The sequence below is a fragment of the Artemia franciscana genome, chromosome 20 (assembly GCF_032884065.1).
Source record: "Artemia franciscana chromosome 20, ASM3288406v1, whole genome shotgun sequence".
Taxonomy (NCBI): domain Eukaryota; kingdom Metazoa; phylum Arthropoda; class Branchiopoda; order Anostraca; family Artemiidae; genus Artemia; species Artemia franciscana.
The window spans coordinates 31,679,464-31,704,588 of record NC_088882.1 but is presented as its reverse complement, the minus strand read 5'-3'; the positions used below and the strand labels follow the sequence as shown (position 1 = coordinate 31,704,588).

Genomic DNA, 25,125 nt, shown 5'->3' with positions numbered 1-25,125 from the left:
GCCAGGAAGTGCAATGGGGGGGGGGGGCAGTCATCCTGTACTTTCGTACTCCCTTCTTGTTTACCTTCCCCAGATTTCTCCAGGTACCCATTTAGAGCTGGGTCGACTCTGGCTAAGCTTCTGGTTGAACCAGCATTTTGGTCGATTGTTCTTTTTGTACCTTGAAGCTCCCTTTACATCAATTCTATAAATATATAAGGTCAATTATATAAGGTCAATATATAAGGTCAATTCTTAAATGCGCGTTTCCATCTACAATAAATAAAACCATAAGTCAAAGCTGCATTTTCTGCTTATAATTGATCAAAGCTGCTTATAATTGAGTTTAATAAGTTTAATAAGTTTAATTACATAAGCTAATTGAAAAAATAACATCTTTTAGGTTTCGGGGCCTAATTTTTGGGAAGTCAAACTTTTGACTCCCGCAGTCAATTCTTAAATGCACGTTTCCATCTACTAAATAAATAAAACCATAAGTCAAAGCTGCATTTTCTTTTAAGATCTATCAAAGAGTCTTTCAATCTTTACAGGTAGGAAATTGGTCGAGGTAAAAACGTCGTTAAGTGAATAATTTTGGTCCATCTGTGAATGGTCTTTAACGATTCAACAGCTGTAACGTGACCTTACGAGAAGCTCTCCTCTTCTGTCTTGTAAAAATTTCACTTTGTCACCTTAGCATCATAGTCAAACAGTCAATTTAAAAATAGTGAAAAAAAATAGTGAAGAAAGTCAGCATCGTAGCCGATGTGAAAATTCCATGAATTTAACTAATTTCGTTTTCTTAAGGTATATCCTGCTATTCACGCCATTTAGACTATGCTCGATTTCGTACCATTGCTGATGAAGTTGGTGCATATTTGATGGCAGATATGGCACATGTAAGTGGGTTGGTTGCTGCTCGCGTGGCCCCATCACCATTTCCTTATTGTGACGTCGTGACGACAACAACACATAAAACACTGCGTGGACCTCGTGCTGGCATTATATTTTTTAAAAAAGGTTAGATATTGAATGCTTTCCTTTTGAATCCAAAGTTAGATATTTCGTTTAGTAACGTTATACAAACGTTAGGTAACATATTCGGGAACTTATTTTTTTCATTAGAAAAACTTTCTTGGAAAAGTATTTTAAAAAGAAAAGGTTTTAAAATATTGAATACTTTCGTTTTATAACAAATTTTGGAAGTTTCGTTAGGTAACGTTAGGCAAATGTTAGGTAATTTTCGGGAACTTTTTTTTTATTAGAAAAAGATTCTTGGAAAAATCTATTTTACAGAAAAGGTTGGATATTAAATACTTAAATTTTGTGACAAACGTTAGATATTTTTTTTAGGTAACGTTAGGCAGATGTTAGGTAATATATTCGGGAATAGAGTTTTTTATTAGGAAATACAGTTTTTTAAGAAAAGTCTAGATATTGAATACTTTAATTTTGTAACGTTAGATATTTCAATAGGTAACGTTAGGTAATATATACAGGAATACATTTTTTTCAATAGAAAATTTTCTTAGAAAAATATATTTTTTGGGAAAAGTTGGATATTAAATCGTTTAATTTTTTAACAACTCTTGGATATTTCGTTGGGTAACGTTTGGCAAACGTTAGGTAATAAATTCGGGAGCATATTTTTATTATTAGAAAAATATATATTTAGAAAAGATTAGATATTAATTACTTTAATTTTGTAACCAACGTTAGATATTTCGTTAGGTAACGTTAGACAAATGTTAGGTAACATGTTCGGGAACATATTTTTTTTTTAGAAAAGGTTATATATTAAATAGTTTAGTTTAGTAACAAACGTTAGATATTTCGTTAGGTAACGTTTGACAAACGTTAAACAACATTCGGAACATATTTTTTTTTTTAGAAAAATTCTCTTAAAAAAATATATCTTTTAGAAAAGGTTAGATATTAAATACTTTAATTTTGTTACAAACGTTAGATATTTCGTTAGGTAATGTTAGGCAAACGTTACGTAACATATTCAGCAACATACTTTTTTCCGATTTTATTTATTATATAATATTTTATTTTCATTTATTACTATATTGCATTATAGATTTGTTTTATTTACATTTTATATTTAATCTATTTTTCATTAATTTTTTTTAAATTTTCAATTGGGTTATGCTTTTTTATGATTCACTATACTATTTAATGGTGTCTACGCTTTCTGTTTTGTTTTCCAAGTCATAATAATCACTTTTGAGTTTTTAGTTGCCTGTTTTTAAGCTATTAGCGGCAGAACATAGTTGAATCATCGGAACCCCCCCCCCCTCCAACACAAAATTTACAATTGTCTCTTCGAAACGAATGTTATCAACTATTTCCTAATTCGTTCAAGTTAAACATAGTGTCAACATAAATTTTTGTTTCTGCTGGATAGTTACTTGTTCTTTCATTAATCATTTTGATTATTCTCTTGTACTGGTCCTGGTGTTTTGTTTGGTTTTTGACTTACTAATCGCTTACTAATCCCTACTGGTCTTCCTAATCAATTATATATTCTGTTTGCTTTTTTTTAACGGAATAGCAGAAAAACTTAAACAAAAACAAAACTTAAAGATACGCAACAAAAATTTGTTTGTTCATATTTTTGTTACTTTTTTACAAGCCTGAAACTTGTTTTTGGTTTGATGGGATTTAAACCGGGTATAGTCCCCCCCCCTCCAGGGGCAAGACCCTAGGTTTTGTTCAAATGTGAGGTTTTCCTTTTTTTGTATATCGTTTTATTATGTTTTTTTTTGTATTCTTTATTTAGGCTTTTCTTTTTTTGTTATCTTTTTCATCTTAATAGCTTTCGAAATTATAGCCAAAATATTCGGATTTTGTATTATTATTTTTGTAATAAAAAGTTGTTTTTTAAAATCTGTTTTTTAGTAAAAGGCAGCTTTCACTCATTCTACCTCAAAATAGAGATAGTTAAACTTACAGTTAAATAAAACTCATTATTTGGCACAGTAATTTGCTCCACACTGGGGATTTAAAACAATCATATTTTTCTGCCAGTGTCGCTATCTGAGTTTTTTAATCCCCCATGTAGATGCCCTAGTAAAGCGCATAAATCGAAAGTTATAAAGACTTTGTTATTTTTAACTTATTAGTCCTTTATTTATTGTATTCATTTATATTGAAAATCTACTCGTCAATATTGAATATGCATTCATTCATTTACGTAGTGATTCACACTCTATAGATGTAAATATCCTTAGAAAATTCTCCTTGGAGAATTTTCCCAGGGATTGGGGAATTTTTGGCTGAGAATGGCCAGCGGGGGGAATTCTGTGGAGGAAATGTGTCAACACTTTAAAATGTGATCGTCATTAATACCCTGGGAAATTTCGCTGGCAAGGGCGGGGGGAATCTTCTGTGTGGGAAATTTTCATATATAAATCATTACGTACTATGCATTTTCAAAATGTAGAATTTATTAATTATAATATAAATAATAATATATAAATAATTATAATTTGTAATCATGCATGTAAATTGGCATTTATATTCAGTTGTTTATTTATTGGAGAAAAACTCGCTTTCAGGACAAATTTTCTTTAACAAATATGATCTTTAGAAGGATCTTGTGCTTTAGACCTCTCATTCTAAAATCCCGACCAGATCCGGTGACATTGGGGGGAGCAAGAGGGGAAAACCAAAAATTTTGGAAAACGCTAAGAGTGGAGAAATCGGGATGAAACTTGATGGGAAGAATAAACACAAGTTATAGATACGTGATTGACATATTTGGAACGGATCCGTTCTCTTTAGGGGAGCTGGGGGTTGTTAATTTGGAAAAACTAGAAAAATTGAGGTAGAAAAAAATTAGAAAACAAAATTTAGAATTTATTAATTATAATATAAATCATTAAATGTATTCACTTTTATTATAATCATTCATACAATTTATAATCATATATGTAAATTAGCTTTTATATTCAGTTGTTCATTTATTGGGAAAAAACTCGCTTTCAGGACAAATTTTCTTTAACAATGAGAAATAGTGCCCAACTTGACAAGTGGGAAGTGCACAACTTTTTATATGTCAATGTGAATAGTGCTTAAGCCTATCTACAAATCAAACGAAATGAAAAAAATGTATAACACATCAAATAACTACTACTACTAACAACTCACTGCAGCACCAACCCGCCTGAGGCTAACACAGCTACGCACTTTCCTCCTCCACCCCAGTCTATCCAAAGTCTCTCTCTTTACACGCTCCCAGGAAGTTCCCATTTCCCTCAAATTTTTCTTTATGACATCCTCCCCCCCAACTGATGACGATATGCTTTCTGTTTAGCCTTAGACGGTTGGTCGAAAAGGACAATCTTTGGCAATCTGTCATCCTTCATTCACAAAACGTGCCCTAGCCATCTCAACTTGTCTTTCATTTTAGCCCTGAAAGGGGATCAAACCACACTTTTCGTACAGCCTGCTGTTTGAAATACCGTCATTCATCCAGGTACCTAGAACCATTCGTGCAGAAATTCTCTGGAAAATATCTAGCAAATTTTCATCCGCATTTCGGAGTGACCCATACTTCAGAACGATATTTGACCACTGTATCTTCCAATGCTCTAATCTTGGTTGGCAAACTAATTTCCCCATTCTTCCAAACTTTTTTCAACAGTGAAAAAAACACCCTGAGCCTTGACTTTTACTTTTAGCATCTTCACTACTCCCACCATGTTTACTAATAATACTACCAAGGTAAAAGAAACCGTCCGCTTGATCAATTTTTTTTTATACCCCAATGCCACCTTTTTATCTTCACTTATTCCTATCCTTAGTTACTTAATATTCTTAACATTGATTTTCAAATATATTCTTGCGCACTGAACTCGCAAAATCTCTAAAAGTTCATTTATTTCGCTCACACTTTCATCTAGGATGCTTAAATCATCAGCATAATCCAAGTCCAGGAGCATTTTTCCTCCCCATTTGATTCCGTGGTCTCCAATTGCCTTTCCTGTGCTCCTTAAAATGAAGTCCATCAAAATGATCCATATAAAGGGGGATAGAACACAACCTTGCGTAAATCCTGATTTAATACGAAACCAGCTGCTAATCTCATTTCCCACCCAAACCTTAGCAGTGTTATTCTCGTATATAACACTAATCACTCTTGTGTATTTGTACAAAGATCAATTGTACCATACAAAGATCAAACCTTTGCGAAATCTCTTCTATCAACAAAATCAAACGCTTGCTTTTAATCTATAGAACTGAAGACCAAAGTCAACACATCCTATACCGTTTCTAAAACCGCACAGTTCTTCTTTTATAACTTTGTCTGCAGCATCTCTCTGTCTAAAGAGTATCATATTGCTAAGTAATTTGCTACCTTTAGAGATTAGGCTAATGTCTCGATAATTTCAACACTCACTTTTATCACCTTTCTTATATATCTGGTTTAATTTGGGTTTTCTTGAGATCGCCAGGTACTTCTCCTATTTCAAAAATCTTATTCACAATCTTCAGTTGCATATTTCTAACCTCAGAGCCATCATATTTAAGAAACTCATTTACTACAGTATCAGCACTTGGGGCCTTGTTATTTTTTAATCCTTTTAGTACTGTCGCTAATTCTTCCTCAAAAACAAATCTTCTTTGACATCCAAGGTGTCACAAACTTTTTCATTTTCCTCTCTATCTTTTCGTGCAATTCTGTCTCGGTTCACCACAATCTTAAAATATTCTGCCCATCTCTCTTTTACTTCTTCCTTATCATTAATTGTGGTCCTGTTCCTATCTTCAACTAAGAAAAATCTGGATTGACTACTCCCCCTCAATTTGTTTACTTGCCATTAGGATATTTTACTATTATGCCGCAAACAATAAAAAAGTCTTTTTTCATCAATAATAATAAAACTTCATTATTTATATTTACTAATGAATATAAGAAGGTTTCAGAAAGACCAAACAATAAAAAAGACGGTGAAGGTTCCTTCCAACGATTCAAAGTGTTTCCACGAACTATTTGATCTGTGTAATTGTTGTTAATGTGTATGATCTGATTATAAAAGGCTACATCTTTTTTGTTTTTCTGAAATATTAGCCATTCTGTACTTGTTTTTGAGTAGTTCTTCAATATCAAGATGCCAAAAAAAGAACCAAAGTCAGTTGAGCTGTTCATCATATTCGTCGCTTACTGTTCAAACTTGACTCATTTTCGTTATTGTTATTGTTTATGTTATATCGTTATTGCTAGCACACGTAGCATATTGATAAATCGTCATTTTAAATTTGATATTTCCGTGGGTGATATACAAGGCTCTATTCAGTTTCTATTGTATGGTTTCCGACAAGTCGTTACATCAATTAATATCACTCTTTACTTATTTTTTGTTTGATTTTGTATTGTTTGTTTCATGCTTCTGTATTATTTTTTATGTTAAATTTGGTGTTCCCCAGGGTAATATACTGGACTCTATTCTATTCTTGTTATATGAATGTGACCTTCTTTGTTTCAGCCCTTTTGCAAAGCTATAATGATGGATAGATGGATAGGTTTATTACAAGTCAAACAGGTCCTTACAATCTAGTATTCGAGAATTCAAATCACCATATAGTAATGTAGATCTACTTTCTCTTTCTGGCAAAAACAACAATAACAAAAACCCTACCGTAGCTTAGTTCCTCCAACGCCATCGAGGGCGCATAGGGCATCAGTGATATTCTAACATTCTTCCTGAAGCTAGGCGGCAAATATATCCGCCCATTATGGCACAATAGCAATGTTTATTATCGCTCGGTATTTTTCGTACTTCCGGCGTAGAGTATTCATCGGTCTGCTTCTGCGTCCTGAGCCCCCTGGATTCCATTGGAACATCATCTTCGGTAGTCTACTGCCCGGCATGCGTAGTACATGACCAAGATGGTGCCAGCGTTTATACTTGATTGCTTCTGTGACGGGTGGTTGCAAGTTGCGGATTCATATTTGTTCGTTGGTGACTCGGTGATACCAGTGGGGCGTACGCAATCATTGGAGACAGTAACTTTCAAAGGCTAGTAGACGTTTCTCTAGAGCTTGGTCGGGTTTCCAGGTTTCACATAAGTAAAGCAGTATGCTCATCAGGTTACTGTTGAAGAGCCTCATTTTGAGCCTTAATGAGAATTTTGAAGACCACAATATTGATGAGAGTCCGTTCAAGGCAGTCTGTGTCATCCCAATTCTGGTCTGGACCTCTTTAGCTATCTTGCCTCTCCTTTGAATAAAACTGCCAAGGTATTGAAAGCATGATACTTGCTCGACTCTTTCACCCTTGTGGAAGATCTCGGGAGGTTGATCGCTGCACGAACTTATGTTACTCTTCTCTCATTTCAACATTAGCATCATAAATATATTTTTTTTTTCTATTATAAACCTATCAAGGTCATACAACACCGTATTCTATACATCACAAATTATATTCCACATATCACAAAAAATAACATAAATGTTGATTATCCCCTCTCCCCTCAAAAAAAAGAAAAAAAAAGTAAAGAAAAGAGAGTGTTACTCTCCTTTCTTTACCACTTCATTCTCATACTTGCAAACTTTTACAAATCTTTAGTGTTCGTCAATGTTGTTTTCATTTGTTAGTCTCATTTAGAATTGACTGAATTTTTCTAACAGTTCGTGGTAACGAACTGTAAGTAAGGAGCGACCCGGCTCAATAGTAACCGAAAATTTTGATACCAGTAGATACATCAAAAGAATCGAATTTTTATGCTTATTCCAAATATGTAAGTCTCATTAAGTTTAGTTTTACCTATCAGAGGTTAAGAGACTGAGAAAATTTGCCTGATTTTCGAAAAAAAGGAGGAAACCCACCTAAAAAGTCATGTAATCTTAATGAAAATCACACCGTCTGATTCAGCGTAAAAAGAGAACCCTACTGTCGAGGTTTCAAGCTCTTATCTGAAAAAATATAGAATTTTGCATTTTTTTGCCAGAAGAAAGATCACGGATGCTTGATTACTTTTTTTTCAAGGGGTGATTGTATTGACCCAGGGATCTTAGAATATCGTGAGAGGGCTCATCTGAATGGAAATTCAAAGTTCTAGTGTCTTTTTTAAGTGAAAAAAAACTGGTGGTTATTTAGGCCCCCTCCCATGACCCTTTTTTCAAAATGGTTTGATCAATTTTGAGACGGCCATTTTGTTCAATATAGTTGAAAGGTCTAATAACTATACCTTTGGAGATATCAAGACCCCCTACACCCCTTGGGCGAAACTTTTTAAGTTACAAAATTTGCCTATTGTTTATGTATAGTATTTTTCAATGGGAAGTATGCATACATTTTTCAGGGGGAGGGGGGAGTTTCGCTGGTAGGATTTTCCAGGTGGAAGTTTTCAAGGGGTGATTTTTCAGGGGAAATTTTACATTAGGGGGATTTGCCAGAATTCCTATACGAAATTCATCTTAGTTCTCTCTTTCTCATTCCCTACTCGATTTACGCGTGAAGATGTTAAGGGTGAATGTCCGGGGTAAATTTTCACCGGGATTGAATTGTCCAGAAAATAAATTCGTGGGAAGGAGGGATTTATCCTTTAAGGTGGAGCCAGATATCCTGGCATTACTTGAAAAACGATCAGAAATTAAAAAAAAAAGTTTTTTCAACTGAAAGTGAGAAGCAACATTAAAACTTCAAACGAATAGAAATTATTACGTATATGAGGGGGGTTGTTCCTCCTCAACACCTTGCTCTTTACGCTAAACTATGAAATCTACCCGAGTTCTGTAAGAACGAAACTGTTTCACTGTTCGTTTAATTAGAATAATGAGGTTTTTTTTTAAGTACTAAAAAAAAACTTTACTGTAAATAGCGAGGTTTTGAGTATACCCACTCGTATACGTAATAATTTTTGTTAATTTTAAGTTTTAATACTGCCCCTTGCTTTTTAGTTGAAAAACTTTTTTTTATTGAATTAAATAAATGAGGTTAGAATTTAGTAACCCCATTTCAAATTAGTCTAAGTGTTCTGATTCCCTTAATTCCCCTGTTAGTTTCCCTTATTGTATTGCTTATGGACTCTTTTTTCGTGTGTGGATGGATGTTGTAATTTGATTATTCAATAAAAGTTGTTGCTAATATTTCTAATGAATTTGTCTAATATATTCACAACGCTACATAAGTATGTCCTAATATACATATCTTATGTCTTTTGTCTTATGAGAGGTTAAAACCTTGGAGGGGGTGCCGAAAATAAAAATTCCTTGAAAATGAGACAAAACTAAAGAATTTTAGCCTCGCTATTGGCCTATTATTTTTATATTATATTTTATTTATATTATTTTATATTTATTTATTTTATATTTTATTATATTTTATTTTTATTTTATATATTATTTGGTGAGACGTTTGCGAAGAAGTTACGCCAAAGAGATTCAAAGGAATGTCAAAGTGATATTTTTGCTTACTTGTTACCGTAAAATATTGTTTCTCTGTTATTATTATTATTATTATGTTTTATTAGGTGTAATGATCTTTAGGTGTAACAGAGAAATATTATCTTTATAACTGCAAATATTGACAAACACGTTTAAGCATCAAGGTGGGTACCCCCCCCCCCCTCTCCCCAAATTTTTTTTTATCATTTTCATGTTTTACTTGTTGTTGGAGTTCTGGTGAATTTTTAAGTTCAAAATAGTGGAACTGATTAAATATTCCCCTTTCCAATATTTCCCCAACATCTTCCAATGATTTGTCCATTGACCTTCCTAGAACAAACATAAGTATACATATTAAAGTCGACAGAATCCGGACTGAGCAAAAATAGAATTTGATTAGGTTAGAAATACAGTCTTCCTTTTCGAAGTCTTTAATATAAGTTTTCCTTAGATTACAGTCTTCCTTTTTTACACACATTCACTTTTTTGTTGTGCAACCATGAATTCTTACAATTCTTTTTCAATGAATTCTTTTTCAGTTTTTCTTCATAAAGAAAATAACTAGAGTTTGTGAAATATTGGCCTCTAGCATTTGAGGTGGAAGAGGTGTTTTGTTTGAGAATGGTTGGAGAAATTTAAATAATTATTTTTTATTGTCACTTTTGTGACAACAATAAAAAAAATTGATTTCCAAGATAAAGTGTTTTCTGAGTAGTGTTAGGTAGATTCGGCAAGTCTCTTTTCAGTTTTACTTCATACTGCGAGTTGATATTGTGACGTGATTTTTTTTTATAAGTGAAATTAATTTAACACTAGCTACTCAAGCTGTTCTACTAGCATTGGATTGGTCGGATAAGACTTCTTACGGTTTTGGACTTGATATTGTGACTTCTATGACTTATATTGTGACTTGACTTTTTTATACCTAAATATATTTCAACACTATGTACCTCGCTTGTGCTTTTAAATCTTCGCTGTGCTCTTTTCGAAGATCTTAAATCTTCGAAGAGAAAATGTTTTTAACAGACACTTTTAGACTCTGATTTACTGAATTTTTTTGTTGACTCGGACGAATTTTTCTTAGAAAAGAAAGTCTAGCACTGAATAGATCTGTGAGCAATAAAGGTTTTAAATATTTGGAAATATTTGTCAATCCAAAATTTAATTTCCTTTTAAATTTCTTTCTTTTTATGTCGTATTTTTCATCAGAAAAAGGAAAATCCTTTGAGTATCATTAAAATCTACTGTTCAATATTGAATATTTGTTCAATATATTCAATACTGAAATATTTGTCATTCCAAAATTAAATTTCCTTTTAAATTTCTTACTTTTTATGTCGTATTTTTCTTCAGAAAAAGGAAAATCCTTTGAGTATCATTAAAATCTGCTGTTCAATATCCTATTTAGCATAACAACTAGGTACTCAGAAATTTAGTTTATTCAAAATTTAAATCAATTTAATTACTATTTAGTTGTTCAGACTGAGATCAGTGAGTTCAAAGATCTAAGCACTTCTGGTACAGCAAAAAGAGACAAATTTGAGGAGAATCATGTAAGATTAAAAAGAATACATTTGACAGAAAAGCTTGCCTCTCAGAAATTTAATTCAATCAAATTTAAATTACTTTCATTGCTATTTACTTACTTTGACTGAAATCAGTGACCTCTAAGACCTCAGCGCTTTGATAAAGCAAAAAGAGAAAATATGCGGTGAATAATGTAAGATCAAAAAAGTACATTTGGAAGAAAAACTAACCACTCAGAAATTAAATTTAGTCAAATTGAAATTACTTTAGCTACTATTTAGTTACTTTGACTGACACCTTTGAGCTCTAATATCTTAGCACTTTGATAAAGCAAAAAGAGCGATTTTGTGGTGAGTGACGCTCCACATTTGGTAGAAAAATTAACCACTCAGAAATTAAATTTAATCAAATTTAAAATGCTTTAATTACTATTTAATTACTGTGACTGAGACCATTGAGCTCTAAGATAGTAGCACTTTCATAAAGCAAAAAAAAAAAAATCAATATGGTTAATGTAAGACCAAAAAGTACATTTGTCAGAAAAACTAACCACTTAGAAATTAAGTTTCTAAGTGGTTTAATCAAATTTAAAATGCTTTAATTACTATTTAATTACCGTGACTGAGACCATTGAGCTCTAAGATAGTAGCACTTTGATAAAGCAAAAAGAAAAAAAATCAATATGGTTAATGTAAGACCAAAAAGTACATTTGTCAGAAAAACTAACCACTTAGAAATTAAGTTTAATTAAACTTAAATTACTTAAATTACTATTCAATTACTGTAACTGAGACCAGTGAGCTCGAAGACCATAGCACTTTGATAAAGCAAAAAGAGGAAATTCAATGTGGTTGATGTAAGACCAAAAAGTACATTTGGCAGAAAAACTCACCGCTTTAGAAATTAAATTTAATCAAATTTCAATTACTATTTAATTACTTTGACTGAGGCCAATGAGCTGTAAGATCTTAGCACTTTGATAAAGCAAAAAAAAAAGAAAATTGAAGATAAGTAATATAAGTTCAAAAAAGTAAATTTGGGAGAAAAACTAACATCTCAGAACTTAAATTTAATCAAATTTAGATTACTTCAATTACTATTTAATTACTTTAACTGAGATCAGTAAGTTCTAAGATCTGAGTACTTTGATAAAGCAAAAATAAAATATTGAAGGTGAGTAATGTAAGATAAGAAAAGTCCAATCATATCCTCTGAAAATTTGGCCTATTAATTCCCTGAATCTTCCTGACTATTCTTTGAGGTAAAAATGTGTATATTGGGACAGATGTAATCATCTTTATTTTAAATTGAACTTTGGTATAAAAATATGTTTTGATATATACACTCTACATTATATTTATTTTTGTCAAATTGTATGAGTATCATCAACTTTCATAACTGTTTTGATAATGTATTGGTTTCTCTTTATACATCGGAGTGGTTGTCTTGTATTGAATTACTTTGTCATTTTTTGTTTCTGGGTAGCTCATCTGACTGTACGTTGGTTTTGAGTGTATCATTCTGGATTCACGGTGGTTTCTCCTTGATGATTTGGTGTGAGGCTTAGGGGCGTAGTCGTTTTTCATATATTGATATTTCTTGTTTTCTTTCCTGTAAACAGGCTCTCGGTATCCATCTGTATAATCTGACTTTTTGTAGTTTTCGGCTGAGTATGTTTTCTTATTTTCTTCCATTTTATAGTCAATTTTCATGTATTTGGGCGCGTCATACTTGTCTTTTTTATCTTCGTACTTTGAGACAGCACGTTTTTGCTCTTTATTTACAGGTTTTGGATGCTTGGACACCTTTTGGTATTCTATGGTGGTGTATTTAGGCTTCTTGTATTCTGGCTTCTTGTATTCTGGCTTCTTGTATTCTGGCTTCTTGTATTCTGGCTTCTTGTATTCTGGCTTCTTGTACTCAGGTTCAGAGTATTTTGGCTGCTTGTAATCGGGTTCAGAGTATTTTGGCTGCTTGTAATCGGGTTCAGAGTATTTTGGCTGCTTGTAATCGGGTTCAGAGTATTTTGGCTGCTTGTAATCGGGTTCAGAGTATTTTGGCTGCTTATACTCGGGTTCAGAGTATTTTGGCTGCTTGTAATCGGGTTCAGAGTATTCTGGCTGCTTGTAATCGGGTTCAGAGTATTCTGGCTGCTTATACTCGGGTTCAGAGTATTCTGGCTGCTTATACTCGGGTTCAGAGTATTCTGGCTGCTTATACTCGGGTTCAGAGTATTCTGGCTGCTTATACTCGGGTTCAGAGTATTCTGACTGCTTATACTCGGGTTCAGAGTATTCTGACTGCTTATACTCGGGTTCAGAGTATTCTGGCTGTTTGTACTCCGGTTCAGAGTATTTTGGCTGTTTGTAATCCGGTTCAGAGTATTTTGGCTGCTTATACTCGGGTTCAGAGTATTTTGGCTGCTTGTACTCCGGTTCAGAGTATTTTGGCTGCTTGTAATCGGGTTCAGAGTATTTTGGCTGCTTGTAATCGGGTTCAGAGTATTCTGGCTGCTTGTAATCGGGTTCAGAGTATTCTGGCTGCTTATACTCGGGTTCAGAGTATTCTGGCTGCTTATACTCGGGTTCAGAGTATTCTGGCTGCTTATACTCGGGTTCAGAGTATTCTGGCTGCTTATACTCGGGTTCAGAGTATTCTGGCTGCTTATACTCGGGTTCAGAGTATTCTGGCTGCTTATACTCGGGTTCAGAGTATTCTGGCTGCTTATACTCGGGTTCAGAGTATTCTGGCTGCTTATACTCGGGTTCAGAGTATTCTGGCTGCTTATACTCGGGTTCAGAGTATTCTGGCTGCTTATACTCGGGTTCAGAGTATTCTGGCTGCTTATACTCGGGTTCAGAGTATTCTGGCTGCTTATACTCGGGTTCAGAGTATTCTGGCTGCTTATACTCGGGTTCAGAGTATTCTGGCTGCTTATACTCGGGTTCAGAGTATTCTGGCTGCTTGTACTCTGGTTCAGAGTATTTCGGCTGCTTGAACTTGGGTTCAGAGTAGTCTGGCTGCTTATACTCTGGTTCAGAGTATTCTGGCTGCTTGTACTCTGGTTCAGAGTATTCTGGCTGCTTGTACTCTGGTTCAGAGTATTCTGGCTGCTTGTACTCTGGTTCAGAGTATTCTGGCTGCTTGTACTCTGGTTCAGAGTATTCTGGCTGCTTGTACTCTGGTTCAGAGTAGTCTGGCTGCTTGTACTTGGGTTCAGAGTAGTCTGGCTGCTTGTACTTGGGTTCAGAGTATTCTGGCTTCTTGTACTTGGTTTCAAAGTATTCTGGCTTCTTATAATTGGTTTCAGAGTATTTTGGCTTCTTGTACTTGGGTTCAGAATATTCAGGCTGCTTGTACTCGGATTCAGAATATTCAGGTTGCTTGTACTCGAGTTCAGAATATTCAGGCTGCTTATATTCAGGTTCAGAATATTCAGGCTGTTTGTATTCAGGCTGCTTGTATTCGGGCTGAGAGTATTCAGGCTGCTTGTACTCAGGTTTAGAATATTCAGGCTGCTTGTAATTGGATTCTGAATACTTAGGCTGCTCATGGTTGGATTCAGAGTATTTAGGCTGCATGTACTTGGCTTCAGAATATTCAGGTTTCGTGTACTTTGGTTCAGAATGTTCAGGCTCCTGGTACTTGGTTGTAGAATACTGTGGTTTGTTTTTTTCTGTTGCTGAATATTCAGATTTCTCGTATTGTGGTCTAGTATATGTTGGCCCTGGATCTTTTTGCTTTACAAACTCGGTTGTGGAATATTCCATGTACATGTCTTCAGAATTTCTGTGGGTTTTATAGTTGGGTGTAGAATATGCCGGCTTGTTGTATTCTTCTGTTGAATATTGTGGTTTCTTATACTCAGTTGGAGAATATGCCGGTTTCTTGTATTCAGGTTTAGAATATTGCTTGTCGTAAAGCGTGTCGTACTCATGGCTGTAAGTCGATTTTTTCGCATCTTCATATGTAACATTTGCTGTATATCCAGAGATGGCGTCATTGTAGTATGTGACAGTTTGAATTCTACCATCTGGCAACAATGTTTTATAACTCCCCCTTGTAACACCATTTTCATCAGTATACTGATCATGGGAGTAATCATTTTTTGAAGACTTGTCTTGCACATGTGTGCTTATGTTGAACGGTCTGACCTATAAGAAAACATGATGAGTTGAATGATATCCTTGATGAAGCGTTAAAGCATTGTAATACTCTATCTAAGCTGGTAAATCTGATTAATTTAGAATATAAAAAACAGTGAAAGGTGTTTTATAGCCCCTATTCTAGAATGAGTTTGTCGATGGCAGTGTTTTACTTTTTTTAATTCTTCTCCCTTTTACGATCGGCTGAATCAGCTATAACTGTATCTTACGGTTTTCCGCTTGAATGTCTTTCGGGTTGAACTTTTAAAATCTTGGAAATAGGGAAACTTGGTAGCCCCTGCTCCCACCTCTACCCATGTAATTGATGCAATTAAATGAAAAAAAAATTGATATAATTGGAGTTGGAATATTAAAAGACGGATTCTTTGCGTACAGTCTCATGCCTACGCGGAAAGGGTGTGTCAGATATTTTAACGAAATATTCTCTTTAAGTTTGCACTACAATAGCCTTTTTCTAAACGTACAAGCGTATCCAAGATTTTTTTTTTTCGGGAGGGGGCTGGTACAAGGGAATTTTTCTGGGGGGTTTTACTAAAAAACAAACTTAAAAAAAACATCAAAGATTAGTTTATATTTATTTTGTTACGTTTTTACGAGTCAGACATATATTTTGAGGGAGGTGTTAAACCCCCTACCCCCCCTGGATACGGTCGTGGCTGAAGGATTTAAAGGAGAAAACTTTAAAAGGAAGCTCCATAGCTGAATAATATGGCTTCATTTTGCTGTATAGCATACGTGTGTGTTGTTGGGGAGGGTGGGCTCCCTTGGAAACGGAAAAGAATTTAAATAGTAGATCTAAAGAAGAGAATTAAAATAGGATTTAGGCGTATGGGTATGGTGGTGTACTCTGGACTTGTGCCCTCACTGAAATAAGTTCTTGTATACATGCTTGGTATTATCAACATTTTTCTCTTTCTGTTCAGGTTTTAAAAAGCTTTGAGACATCAAGAAAACTTTGAAGTGTAAATAAATTTAGAGAAACAAAATAAATTGTAAATAAATTTTTGATGTTTTTCAAAACTGATAAAATACAGACTTTGTTGTTGACCGAATAAAAGAAGTCGTTTTTGATAAACGCGAAAAGGGCATAACATTTATTTTTTTATTTAAACTTTTTGACTTTGACCTTTAGCTTTAACTTTAGACTGGGCTGAATAAACAGAAATTATACTAAGAGCACAATTAAAATTAAAAATTGAGTATTTATTATCTTTGCATTGTGGTATCATTTGAAAACAGTCTAAGAAGTGATAATCTACTATTTTTATATGATATTCTTCCTTCAAACACCTTTTACACCCCCACCCCCATCCCGACTAATTTGTGTTTAGTTGGGAAGGGAATACAATTTGTGTGTCACTTAAAAGTTTCTCTGACACGCATTAAGTTCCAAGGACAGTTGATATGAAGCTTAAACAGCTAAACATATCTTAAGAAATTGGCAAAATTGGGAATTCATTTTTAATGAAAACAACCATCGTATGCCTGGTTGCAGATTTGGTAGTGGCAGGGCAGGGCCTTATCCAGGATTTTTGTTCAGGGGAGGGGGAAGGATGCAAAAACTTTAAAAGCATTAAAAATGTGTTTCGTACATTTTATGTCATTTTTGCGAGTTGGATATACATTTTTTGTTAGGGGGGGGGGGGGGGGTTCAAACCTAACCCTTCCCCTGAATACGGTCTTGGTAGTGGACTCTAAAATAAAACAAATAAATTAAACTTGGGTGAAAAATCAGCAGAAAATAAACTAAATATATAAGGTGCCAAACAGCTTAAAGCGGTATAGCTTTCCTATAGGAGGTATAGCTTCCTTATGGGATGTATAGTTTTCCTCTAATGTACCAAACGGCCTAAGGAGGTATAGCTTTCCTATAGGAGGTATAGCTTTCCTATAGGAAGTGTAGTTTTCCCATAGGAGGTATAGCTTTCCTATTTAGCGCCAAACAGCTTAATGAGGTATAGCTTTCCTATAGGAGGTATAGATTTCCTATAGGAGGTATAGCTTTCCTATAGGAGGTATCGAAACCATAACTTTCCTGTAAGGCGCCAAACAGCCTAAAGAGGTATAGCTTTCGTATAGTAGGTATAGCTTTCCCATAGGTGGTATAGTTTTCCTATAGGGGGTATAAGAGGTATAAGGCGCCAAACAGCCTATGGAGGTACGTCTTTGGGAATCAACAGGTTGTTAATGTTTGAATGTCTTACCGGCAAGAGATTTTGTCGAACAACTTCATAATTTTAAAAGATGTAAAGAAAAATTCTTAGAAAATCGCGGTTTTCGGGTAGGAATGGATCTTAGATGGATTTGGGGGCAAATTTTAAATTTTGATGTCCCTAGTACTTTTAAGCTAATTGTTTTAAATATATGATAGTATAAAGATAAACATATAATATATATATATATATATAATGCATCGTAAACTTAATAGGATCTACTATAGAATGAAATTATGTGGGTGTCGTTTCACATCGTTTTTTTCTCCTTTTTTTGTAGTTTCTTAGATACTAGAAAGGATAGATTGAAGCTGAACATTCAATAGATTTGCAAATAGTTATGCATTTTCTGGTAGAGGCTAGTGCCAACTTTCAAAAAAAGGAAACGTGGCTGAAAATAAATCAATCAGCTGTTTCACCCATGCCCCTGCCTAGATAACGCATAATATGCTTAATTTTGTTATAACGTGGGCGTCTTAACAACTAAACCTTCTTTTTATGTTGTTTTCTTCATGCCAATACAAAAAAAGAAAGAGATAGATTAGAAAAGAGAGAGAAAAAAGATTCTAGAAGATAGAACCTTCAATTGGAAATAGGAGATTGGAAATAAAGATAAATTGATTGAAGTTGAAAGTATTGACTAAAAGTTATGCTTTACGGATTACAATGTGTTATTGCCGCCTAAAATAAAAGGTAATGAATATGAAACAAATTATGAACACGAAAACTTTTTCTATGGGTTTCCTTTGTGGGTGCGTGTAGGAATTCGTCAAATTCATCTCAACTAATTTAAGAAAATATATTTTGGATTTTTTTTTATTTTATTTTATTTTATTTTTTTTTGGTTAAGTACGACAAAAGAAATCATGCCTTTCATATAGCCTCGTATCCTCATATCGAAATAAAGCTTGATTTTCACATCGCACAGTTTGTGTGTGATGTTTTTTCAAAGGCATTGTTTTTGGTTAAATTGGGGTATGTGAATTTTCCCTCAAAATCGTATAATCGAATAAAACTTTTAACCTTTTTGTACTCAATTTTATTTGAAAACTCAATTTTTCCTTAAAATTGTATAGTCAAATTTTTACTCGATTTTTCCTTAAAATTATGTAGTCCAGTAGGATATTCAACTAAGCTTTTTATAATGAACTACAAAAATTATTTTCGATAAACTTTCTTAAGCAAGCAATTAACCGTAACCCAGTTTAGTCGGTCAAGTGTATCAATTCCTAAAGTTTCACTTCTCCTCACCACACCCCTACTAAACCTCACTAAACCTCATCCTCATAAACTTACTCTACAGCTATCGTGATCAATGCAGATTGAAGATATGCAATTGTATGCACAGAACCTCAGGTAAAGTTCAGACGTGGCCTTTCCTACTTTAGAAACTAGTTGAGTTGAAAAAATAAAATTGTCGTGGCTGAATAAAGAACCTGAACCACGACTCAGAAGCGTATTTTCAAGCTCTATTCCCTATTCCATCTTTACTTCTAAGGCTTATGAAATTATATAGAAGACTGGACTTAACTCTGGGAAGTGTATTTTCCCTTGATTCTGGTATAGCCTATCAAAGCCTACCAATTATATCCTACTAAATAATAACCTCCCAATGTCTTTGAGGGAAAAGGGGCATGGACGGGGGGCTAGTTACGCTCGGATCTTTTAGTCACAAAAAAAGCAAACAATGAAACATGCATTTGAACTTTTTGGTAAAAAAAAACAAAAAAAAAAACATGTAAAAATTCAGAATTGTGTATATAGGAGCTTGAAAACCTTACAGTTGCGTTCTCTGACATGCTGAACCTGAGGATTTGATTTTCATTAAAATTACTTCATTTTTAAGGAGTGTTTCCTCCCTTTTTCGAAAATAAGCTAAGTTTTTTTTTCAGCCTCTTAGCTTTTGCTGGGAGACATCAAAAGCTAAATTCTAAATTCTTTTCGAGTTTTGGTTACTCTTGAGCCGTCCCTTGTTACCGCTACTACTACTAGCAACTCACCGCAGCACCAAGCCGCTTGAGGCCAACACAGCTACACACTCCTCCTCTATCCCAATATATTCAAAGGTCTCCTCTTTACACCCTCCCAGGAAGTTCCCATTTCCTTTAGAGCTATCTTTATGACATCCTACCACCCCAACCGTGAATAACTTACTTTTCATTTAGCCCTAGACGCTTGGTCCAGAAGGACAATCTGTCGTCTTTAATCTGCAAAACGCGCCCTAGCCATCTCAACCTCCAATTGGAACAAATAGTGGCATATTATCTGTTTCTAAGGTATTTTGTAGTGTGAACAACGTTATGAAAATGAACTTACCACGGTTGGGCCACCAGGGTTGTATTGGTATTGGTTATAGTAGTCGTCAACTGTGTAAGAGTTGCTTGTATATGGTTCCGTTGGCACATAAGCTTGATCTCTTGTGTAGGGTGGATGGTAAACTGGTTTTTTAGTTGAGTAGGCCAGTTCATCGTTGCCATAATTCTGATATTGTTGTTTTTCGTATTGTTGTGAATACACCAGCGTAAATAGCGACAGGAGGATAACAACCTAAAATGGAGTTAGAAATGAAATGTGTCTAAGTTTTGGATAAGCGAATCTGACCAAATAGTTTCTGTAATGTCTTGTTGTTATAGTGTTTGAATGGATTTTACTTTGTATGTTCACCTGGGATATTTCCAAGAATATAAGGATAAAACGCAAAAAACTATCTTATCATTAAACACCAGTTTATTTTTTAGAATTCAAATTCACCAAGTCTATAATAAATTTGTTTGGTTTATTTCGTACATGTAAATAATTTTATTCTTTTAGGGTATACAATTTTTAGGTATTGAATAAGTGTTTTGGGATATTCAACTTCAAGGGTGCACAAGAACTTGGTAAAATTCTAGTTAATTGACTTCTTGCTATCTCAGAAAGGGTTTAAGTTAGGAAAATGAAACGTTAAGGGGTGAATCTAGAGTTTAGGTTAGGAAAATGAAACGTTAAGGGGTGAATCTAGAGACTAAAGTATGTCCTGGGAAGCTATTTTGAAGTAAATATCTCTACTCCTTCTCCCTCTAGAGGGCCCTGACCTTAAAATATGACCTTATATATATGACCTTAAAATGACCTTGAATATATAATATTAAAAATATGTGTGTTATAAAAGTGAAACCTTGCAAAATAGATCTTCTGCTTAATTGAAGTACAACAAAATTGTTTTCAGCTTCATAACTTTGCTCATTTCCATTGTATAAGGTTTTAAAGATATACAAATACATTTCCTAAATTTTGAAAAAAACATTGATATGGCTCAAAATTCTACTCAAATAACAGGAATTTCATTTTCAGAACTAAAGCCAGAGAAAAGGCAACTAGTAACTGAAAATTAAGGTAAAATGTTGTTTTGTCAAAATTTCAATACCTGTCATGTAGGCAAATTTCAGGGCCCTCTAGAGGGAGAAGGAGTGGAGGTGGGTACTTTGAAAATACCTTCCAGGGACTTACTTTAGCATGTAGACCCATCCCTGAAAGTTTCATTTTCCTAACCTAAACCCTTTCCAAGATAGCAAGAAGTCAATTAACTAGAATTTTACCCATTCTTTATGCTCAACAACACAAAAGTGGATATTACATACATATGGTGGTTATCGCACTTAATTCTAAACTAGCAATGAAACCAATTCTTGTTTCTCGACCTGCTTTGCCCTGGCTTGGTTGAATTTGCGCTGCAAAAACAATCTGGATTGATATGACATGGTGCATTGTGCCAGTTGTATTTATCTGCATTTCCCAAAAAAGGTCGACTTTGGAATTGTTGAGTTAAAAAATTGATCAAAGCAGAGGCAAGATCTGGGAGGGGGAGAGTTATTATTTATTTTACTGCATATATATATATATATATATATATATATATATATATATATATATATATATATATATATATATATATATATATATATATATATATATATATATATATTTGGGTTTTAGGTTGTGAAAATTAGCGTTTGAAGGGCCTTGAAAAAAGGATTACAGTATTCATTGTAAGACGTATTTTATTGCAAATTTATGTAATTTTATCGTAAATCAATATTTTTGGGTTTGAAAATCTGATGAAACTGAAAAGATTAAAGTTCTTGTGTCCGTTGTAAGTGACCTAAAATCCCGTTTTTATCCTTTAGAGCCTTTTTATACGTGTCTCTTTTGGAATTGAGATGATTTGAGACAAATTGGAATAAACGCACTCAAGGCCGTATCCATGGGGTATGGGATATGAACCCCTCCCTCTGAAATGTTAATCTAATCCATAAAAATATAGCAAAAATGGATAAGAATAATTTTTTGTGTATCTTTGAGTTTTTTGTGTACCCCTCCCCCCTGAAAGTCCATGTGTAAGCACCCCTTGAAAAAAATACTGCATGCGACCCTGATCGCACTAATCCTCCCACTGTGAATGCAACATTTGTTGCGCAAACGTACCCACCTCCCTCATCCTAACCCATTTTACTGCTATATACCCAAGATGCCCGTCCAATAAACTAGAGAAAACGGGAGAAAATAGTATCCCTTCGAAATTTCGTAAGTAACTTCTAATTCTGAACTGGCAAGTGTGCCTGAAGGACCCGCAAAAGTCTAGCGTGAACCCGAGAAAAAAATTAGGTCAACAGCTATAAACTTGCCAACAGTTTTTGTATGTGGGGATCGTGGGCCCCCGAAAATAAAACCTCTATGGAAAATATGGGGGAGAAAAATCGGAAGTAAGGGTAACTGGCTTGGACCAAAGAACCTTTCTATGTACAAGGCGAAGTCCATTAAACTAATTAGAACTGTGATAAACAACTTGAGGAATGGGGTTGCCAAAAAATATTCTTTACCGTTTTAATAGTAAGGTAGACCTCCTATGGGTTAGAAGAATCACCACCTATTTGAGTGACATAACGTCTTACACGGGGAAGTACGATTAAACGAACAGCTCTGGTCGCCCCTCCGAAACCCTCATCTTCTCAGATTATCACTTCTTGCTTAAATCCCCCCCTCTCTAAAGATTTTTTTTTACTATCCCCCTCCAAAAAAACAAAAGTACATATCTGCTTGCATTTATTCTTTTAATATAACAATTAGTGCATATCTTTTTTATTGGGGGGGTTGGCTAGTTTTCTTGTAATTTACAAAAATGCTATTTGGAACTATCTAATGTTTAATTAAGATATAATTTTTTGTGCTATTGCATTGGTGATTTCTCTTTTCATGATATAGAAAGACTGTTTTAATGCTGAAACCTGTCTGAAAATTAAAATTCTCCTGTATCGTCCTAGTTGAAATTCCCATGATGTCAAACAAGTCAAAATGAAAATTTGTATAACTATAACTAAATTCCAAGTTATTTCTTTTATTAATTCTTTCATTATTCCAAGTTAAAAATTCCAAGCTAATTGGTGGTAATAATGCACCAAGGTATTTTCAAAAATAAACGATCTGTTCTTTAGAAAAATCTAAATTGTGCTGAAAAGTATTTTGTTTTTGTATAAAAATTGTAAATACAACTTTTAACTATTTGAAGGTTAATAAGATATAAGTAAACTGTTTTTGTGTATTTGAACCACCTCGCAAATCCTGAGTATGGTTCTGTTTGAAATGTCTTTGAGGTCAGTTAGTGGAAATGAAAATTTTAATAACTATAAAAATATTAAGTTCTTTTCCATAAGAAGTACAAATATTACCAAAAGAATTGTTGCGATTTTTATGAGGGTAGTAATGTTTGAAAAATAAGTCAACTGCTGTTTAACAGTCTTGCAAATAAAAATTTAAATAATAGTTAATAAATATAAGGCCAAATTACCTTGGATTTCATTTTTAACGCTTTGTTCTCTCTCATTGTTGAACTAGTGTGAACTGACAAATTCTAAACTGGTATAGCTTTTTATACTGATGTATCCGATTGGAAAGTTGACACTTTGGTCTCTTTAGTACAGTTTCACCTGATTTAATCAGAATCATTTGAATAAAATCCGGGTTTTCTTGCTAAGCTTATGCAGTATGTGTTTTTTTTTATCTTTTAGAGGTTGAAAGGGATCTATAATGTACCTGTAGCTAGGGAAAAAATCGTGGTCAATAACCAAGCGGCACCAGTGTTTTTCTTCTTCGTATGGAATTTGATATGGCATCTGCAGTTATTTCTCTGAATCGGGAGGGCTGTGGAGATAATTTAAGGGGCATACGTTCGAAAAAGAATATTCTTTACCAGAAAGCTCTGTTTTCATGCAGAAAACTACAAGGTATATCCATTTATAAATTTATTACTGTTTCAGTGTGGTTAGGGGTGAATATACTTTTCAAACAACTAAATCATCCCAGTCTGGATTTCAGCCCCCTCCCTTTTGAACTTCCAAAGGTTTTATGATTTCTTCCCTATTCCCCTCAGTTTTTCACGTTATGCCTGTTTTTTGTGCTTTTTCGAATACACCCCCCCCCCACCCTGAAATATTTGACGCTCCCCTATCCTGAATTAAAATCCTGTTCGCGTGAATGTGTCTATGGAAGAAGATTCATTGTCTCCGACGTTAATATTTTTGTGGTATTTCGAAAATATAATTGATTAGGGGTGTCAGTTCACAAAAAACTCAGAAAAAAGGTGGGAAAATCAACTTTACAAACTATGGAAGGGGGTAATTCTGATGTTTTTCCGATTTTTTTTTAATGAAAATCAAACACTTCGCGGTAACGAACTGTAAGTAAAGAACGACCCGGCTCAATAGTAGCCGAAACTAAAAAAAAAACAATTTTTATACCAATAGATATAAAAAAATGGCTTTTTTGCTGATTTCAAATATGAAAGTTTCATTCATTATGTCTAGTCTTACCCATCATAGGCTACGAGCCCGAGAAAATTTGCCTAATTTTCTAAAAAAAAGGGGGGAAACACCCCCTAAAAATCATAAAATCTTAATAAGAATGACACCACTAGATTTAGCGTATCAGAGAACCGTACTGTGGAGGTTTCAAACTTCTATCTGCAAAAATGTGGAGCTATTATTATTTTTTTTTGTATATCAGAAGAAAGATCACTAGAAGAGGCGTGTTTAATGAGTTTTTAGTTTTTTCGTGTTTTTTCCCAGGGGTGATCGTATCGACCCAGTGGTCTTAGAATATCGGGAAAGGGCTCTTTTGGATGGAAATTAGAAGTTTTAGTGCCCTTTTTAAGTGACGAAAAATTAGAGGACAAGTAGGCCCCCTTGCACGCCCCTTTTTTCTCAAAATTTTGAGATAGCTGTTTTGTTCGGTATACTTGAAAGGCCAAATAACTATGCCTTTGGAGATATCATAACCCCCACAGCCCCTGGGAAATGTCTCTAAGTTACAAAATTTGCCCATTGTTTACATATAGTATTTGTTATTTGGAAGTATGCATACATTTTTTGAATAGGCGGGTGGATTTTCTCCTGGTAGGATTTACCGCGAGGATAAATTTTCACCGGGAGGGAAGTTTACACTAAGTGATTTTTTCTTGGAAATTTTACACTGGGGGAACTTGCCAGAATTCCTATACGGAATTCTTCCTTCGATTCTTTCTCATTGCTGACTCAGTTTTTTTTCATAGTTATTTTTATTTGCTGACTCATTTCTACGAGTGGAGATGTTAAGGGTAATTTTTCGGGGTAAATTTTCACCAGGATTAAATTGTCTAGAGAATAAATTCGTTGGGAGGAGAAATTTTTCCGTGGAGGTGTTGCATGATTTTCTGACATTTTCATAAATCAGAAATTAAATAAAAATATTTTTTCAGCTGAAACCCTAATATATGTAATAATTTCTGTTTGTTTTAATTTTTATGTTGTTCCTTACTTTCAATTGAAAAGAC

General features: G+C 34.1%; 2 protein-coding genes across 5 annotated transcripts in view; one reads left to right on the top strand and one right to left on the bottom strand.

The window, feature by feature from the left end:
- The window catches only part of LOC136040122 (serine hydroxymethyltransferase-like), a 111,847-nt gene that overhangs the window by 49,344 nt on the left and 37,378 nt on the right, over positions 1-25,125 (top strand). For all 4 annotated transcript variants that reach the window (XM_065724220.1, XM_065724222.1, XM_065724221.1 and 1 more), the window contains exon 5: positions 787-999. In XM_065724220.1, the coding sequence (XP_065580292.1) occupies positions 787-999 (213 nt within the window). The remainder of the gene's footprint in view (positions 1-786; positions 1,000-25,125) is intronic.
- Positions 12,186-23,231, bottom strand: LOC136040121 (uncharacterized). The gene is made up of 3 exons (XM_065724218.1): positions 23,107-23,231; positions 19,599-19,829; positions 12,186-15,057 (listed from the first exon to the last, which is right to left on the bottom strand). The coding sequence occupies exons 1-3, from the start codon at positions 23,140-23,142 to the stop codon at positions 12,289-12,291; spliced, it is 3,036 nt and encodes a 1,011-aa protein (XP_065580290.1). The 5' UTR covers positions 23,143-23,231; the 3' UTR covers positions 12,186-12,288.

Coding starts and splice junctions, on each gene's coding strand:
- LOC136040121 (XM_065724218.1), bottom strand. CDS start 23,142: ATGAGAGAGAACAAAGCGTTAAAAATGAAATCCAAG. Junction 19,830..23,106: donor CGTTAAAAATGAAATCCAAG/GTAATTTGGCCT, acceptor ACTCCATTTTAG/GTTGTTATCCTCCTGTCGCT. Junction 15,058..19,598: donor ACCCTGGTGGCCCAACCGTG/GTAAGTTCATTT, acceptor GTTTTCTTATAG/GTCAGACCGTTCAACATAAG.